This window comes from Poromitra crassiceps, assembly GCF_964638095.1.
Source record: "Poromitra crassiceps genome assembly, chromosome: 18".
Taxonomy (NCBI): Eukaryota; Metazoa; Chordata; class Actinopteri; order Beryciformes; family Melamphaidae; genus Poromitra; species Poromitra crassiceps.
The window spans coordinates 28,480,954-28,485,953 of record NC_139636.1 but is presented as its reverse complement, the minus strand read 5'-3'; the positions used below and the strand labels follow the sequence as shown (position 1 = coordinate 28,485,953).

The 5,000-nt window shown below is 43.7% G+C and overlaps 1 protein-coding gene across 1 annotated transcript in view; it reads right to left on the bottom strand.

Moving 5' to 3' along the window:
* b4galnt3b (beta-1,4-N-acetyl-galactosaminyl transferase 3b) overlaps positions 1–3,298 on the bottom strand; it is a gene marked incomplete at its 5' end in the record, with an annotated part of 27,887 nt that extends 24,589 nt beyond the window's left edge. The window contains one exon of the mRNA XM_083654810.1: positions 3,163–3,298. Coding sequence (XP_083510936.1) covers positions 3,163–3,298 — 136 coding nt within the window. The remainder of the gene's footprint in view (positions 1–3,162) is intronic.
* Positions 3,299–5,000: the final 1,702 nt, after the last annotated feature.

Below are 5,000 nucleotides of genomic sequence, written 5' to 3'. Positions count from 1 at the left end.
ACTCCATGAAAAGAAAAGGGCTAGGCTATACACTGTATACCACAATCTATGGATCAGACAACAGCCCTGAAATTAATTATCAAAACTATATTTATATGGTGCATTAATGTAATGCACTTTACATAAAATGCACAAATAAAAATAAATCATTAAAAGCTCAAAGCTCAATGTCTCCCTCTCTCTCTCTCTCTCCCTCAGTCTCTCCGGCCGGCACAGTGGTCGAGCTGCGTATGCGAGCTGCAGGGCCAGCTCGGCGAGCTGCAGGGCGGGCAAGGCCACGCAGCAGCCCAGCTAGTGACCCCATGCAGCGGGCGAGCCTAGGAATCGAGTGTGCGCGTAGCGCGCGAGATGCTTAGTAATCTAAACCTCTCTTATCATTTCTAACAATTGATCTATAGTAGGGGGTTCAGTTTTGTTCCAATTTCTGGTCATTGCCTTCTTGCTTGTGATCAGACTAAATATCTATCATTGTCAATAACACAATCATTTATATTTCCAAGATACATCATTTTGCATTCCTTAGGTATTTCATATCCCAAAATGTTCTTAATCGTAACATATACCTTCTCCCAAAATGACTAACTTATGACATTCCCAAAAAAACGTGTGGCCTGCTTCCCCATCCCCACATAACCGCCAACATGATTGTCGAGTTAGTTTGCGTACCCTTTATTTTTGGTTTAATGAAGTAGCGATTCAGGTTTTTCCACCCAAATTCCCTCCTTGAATTTGTAGTGGTGTGCTGTGTTTCACACATGTTGAGCAGAGGCGGATTATGACATGACAGGCCCCTGGGCCTGGATGCATACACCCCCCCCCCCCCCCCACACACACACACACACAGCACACATACACACAATTAAGGCCAGAATAATAACTAAGACATACACTCACCTGCATCTCAACAGGATTTACAGCACAGCCACCTGAACACTCAAAGCCAACAGCACAATAACAAGAAATACATCCACCTGTATCTCAATACAGGCTCCAAAATCAACTTTCCATAAGTCTCCTTTAAATCCTGAAAAGTCATTAGATTTCCACTCTTGATAATTGTACACATTGCTGTGATCCCCTTTGTCTCCCAGTTTCTGAAGGTTTGATCACTCAGACTTGGTTTAAATCGATCATCATAAGCAAACCAACTCAACAGCCTCACCTCCCTTTCCAAATTGTATTTTTTAATGAGATCAAGCCAAATATTCAGTATGTGGGAGCTTATTGGATCTACTGAGTGTTGTCATGTTTTTACTAGTTTGATATTACCAAGTAAGGGCTGAATTGGAATATATATCTGCTACAGTCATCTCAATAGCTTTCCACTTTCCACTGCGTTGTAATTTTTGTCACACCACTTGATCACTGGTCCAAGTTGTGCTGCATGGTAGTAGTCTGTCAGATTTGTGAGTGCCATACCACCCTTATCTTTGGCCAATTCTAATGTACACTATTTTATACGTGTTTTTTTTTCTTACCATCCCATATGAACCTGGAAATCATCTTATCCCAAATTTTAAACTTTTCTTCAGGAATCTTAATAGGGAGAGACTGGAAAAGGTACAACAGCCTAGGGAGAATGTTCATTCTGATTACTTCAATTCTTGAACTAAAGTCCAATGGCAACACTGACCATCTCTCAATGTCCCTGCTGCTCATTTGTAAATGTATCGGATTATAAGTTTCGATGTTTTGTTAAAGTTGAAGGTTTGTAAGGTTTACTAGTGGGCTGAGATTTTCAGGTGCAACGGCTAGGTAGAGCTGGTTGCCATCTACATAACAATGGAAATATATTTTATGTTTGCAGATAATGGACCCTATAGTGCCAGTGGTAACATGGCTCGAAGTGGCACTCAGAATTAAAACGGACATTTTATCAGAGGAGAAATTCAGCGTTAAGAGGACTGCCCACCCAGAGGACTGCCTACTCAGAGGTCCACTCATTTTTTTAAGTCTATATGAGAAAATGATCAATGGTGTCAAAGGCTGCACTCGGATCCATCAGCACAAAGTTGACTTTTTCCACGATCATGTAGCAATTATTTCTCAATGTCCAACCAACCCTTCCTGCTACACCCCTTAATCTGTCTCTCTTTCTCGTTCTCTGGTCGCTCTGCCTTTCCTTTTCGGGGGCTGTGTGGAGTCCTTCCCTTGAGAATAGCCTCATTGTGACAAGGGGGCTATAGCCCAGGAATGCATGTGTGTAGATAGGCCAGCCCTGTAATGTGTAGGTCCCTACAAACTGAGGCATGTGTTTACACGTCTGCCTTTGTGCACAGTGTGTGTGTGTGTGTGTGTGTGTGTGTGTGTGTGTGTGTGTGTGTGTGTGTGTGTGTGTGTGTGTGTGTGTGTGTGTGTGTGCGTGTGTGTGTGTGCATAATGCTTGTCGTTTCGTTTCTTGAGTGCCCATTCACTCACACACCTGACTATGCTCTCCTCCTTATGTGCCGGTGTGGTGTCACCCTGATGTTACACTTGGGTGTGAGTGGAATGCAGCAGATGGCAGGCTGAAGGTCTGAGGTGTAAATGTGGTAAAGGAGTTGGCGAGAGCAGGAGGTTTGGAAACCCAGTGTGAACCTACACAGCCTTCTGAATGGAAACCCTGTGATCTGACGCCATGCCCCCACCCCCTCCCATCACTCACTCACTCACTCAAGCTCTTAAGGGCCTGTTTACACACACACACACACACACAGTTTCATCTCCTCTGGTGGATAAGTAATCAACCTCTTGTTTCACCTGCTGCAGGCTATCATGCTTTCCTGTGTCCCATCCAGCGAACTCCACAAAATAAAAAATAAAAAAAATACTGTAATATTGCCTCTGATACTCCATATAGGCTACTACTCCATAGTGAAATGATTGATGGGCAGCTGCTGCTTTAATCTCCTACGTTTTTACTATATTCGAGTAGTAGTTGCGTGATATTTTAAGTTTTGCTGCAACATCTGTGTAGAATCCTGCTACAGTTTTCAAGATTGTTGCTAAAAGTTGGCTTTGACGACAACAGTCAGCAGTCTGTGGCAGGTTATCCATCACATAACGCTAAGTCCAGTCTAAAGGAAACCAATAGCCTACTTTCACATAGCCTCCTACTTCTAAAGACAAAAAAGCTGATGCACACTTGTTGAATACGACGTTATTATAGCATCCACAACTTACGGGAATGGGATCTCCATGCATTTGTAGCAACAAACTCGTGGTAGACGGCCAAAGCTCCGACCACCAGGATCGCCCCGAAGAGAAGACATTTGCCATTGCGTCGCAGTTTCTTCAAGGGGAAAAAAGACGCGATCATTTTGGTTTCTCGGTAAGATCTTTTCATCAGCCCCGAGCGGCGGCCCGCTTTGTCAGGACGGGACCGACCCCACCATGAGCCAGGCTGCCCGTATGCCACTCACTGCTACTCCCGGTGGTGGGTGCGCACTACCGGCGGCGCTCTGGATGTTCCCATTGCGCACGGTTCCTGGTGGCTCTCATCCCGCGAATAATCTCACCATCGGGGGGCAACCGGCGATCTAAACTGAGCACTCTCGATCAGATCAAACTTTGAAGAGGTTTCCCGTTTCTTTCAACACGGAGTGCGTCTTGCCTTGCCACCGCACTGACCTCTGCTCCCAAAAGTCTCGCTTCGGCGCACAACAAGCGGCACAAACAAACACTGAATGAACACAACTCCACTTCTCTGCACGCAGCTGCGTCAAGATAGTCACAGGCAACCAGAATAAGAACGGAAAACAGTCGATTTTGCTTTCAAAATAAAAGCATAGATTTGTCGTGTTTTATACGGGGTGGATTATTAATTATTTTGGATGTATACTGGCTCATTTTGTGGAAATTATATTATTTAATTTAAAACAGAACACGAATTGTATGTGCATGTTTCCAGTTTGGTACACCGTCCGACTCCGTAAAAACGTTGTTCACGCGTTTTCGTCACTGGAGTTTTTTTTATTTCCGAAGTCGTCACCGGACATGCTCTTTTGTAATCTGTCTGACTTGACACTTGCTCACTGTTCACTCCAGAGACTGGGAGAGATTTGAGGGAGGAGTTAAACATGGTCGCACCCATTATCAGTTTACCAGAGGATTTACCTCGGGACAGGTAGGTTTTTCCTGGGGTTTTCCTTACTGGAAGCCCTTTCACACAGGGAAAAGCTTTCTGGTATCTCCTGGGTCAGTTCTTGCATGGTAGGCTACCTACTATATGCACACACATTGTAAACCCATGTAACATGTTACATATTGACATATTATGGAAGGAAACCACACCTACAAAAACACATGTAGTCATACCACATAAACAACATAAAACTCTCATAGTTTAACCCTATGTTGGCTACAATCCTATAATAACAATGTGAATGGTTCAGCCACAGCTATGCCATTTTACGTGCGATCGGGTTGAATCTTTCAGGAAGTGTAAATAGTTACACCCTGTGAGCCGCTTAATTGCCCTAATTACCCAATGATTGCCCTAATCACCTAATGGGATGTCACTCGAGCAATGATGACATAATCTGATGACATCATCACTGGTGACAACACCAACTCCCAGGGGTCCACTAGTAGGTTTAAATGGAAGACATGTAGGCCTATGCCAATGTCATTGTTATTAGCCTTAACCTATTATAAAAGTTTATGTCACAAAAATTGCCATATTCCGTTCTCTCGTTAGTTATGCAGTGGACACTACTACTTGTCTGGACAGATTCTACTTTCCTGTAAGGACACGTGTCTACTGTGTGACTTCTACTTCATGATAAAAACCTTCCATGGTATCACTCACTACAATATTCCTATAAGGACACAAAGTTTTGCTGTGATATGTGTATAGTAGGCCAAGCGTAGATGTAGGATACACTTCCCCAATAAATGTTATCCTATCAACAATGAAAAGCCTGATATTTTGTATTTCTTTCTATTTTTCAGCATGCCTAGGTGATGGAAGTGTAAAACAGACAGCAGTGGATACTGCTGTTGAAGTCGTGAGAGGCCGC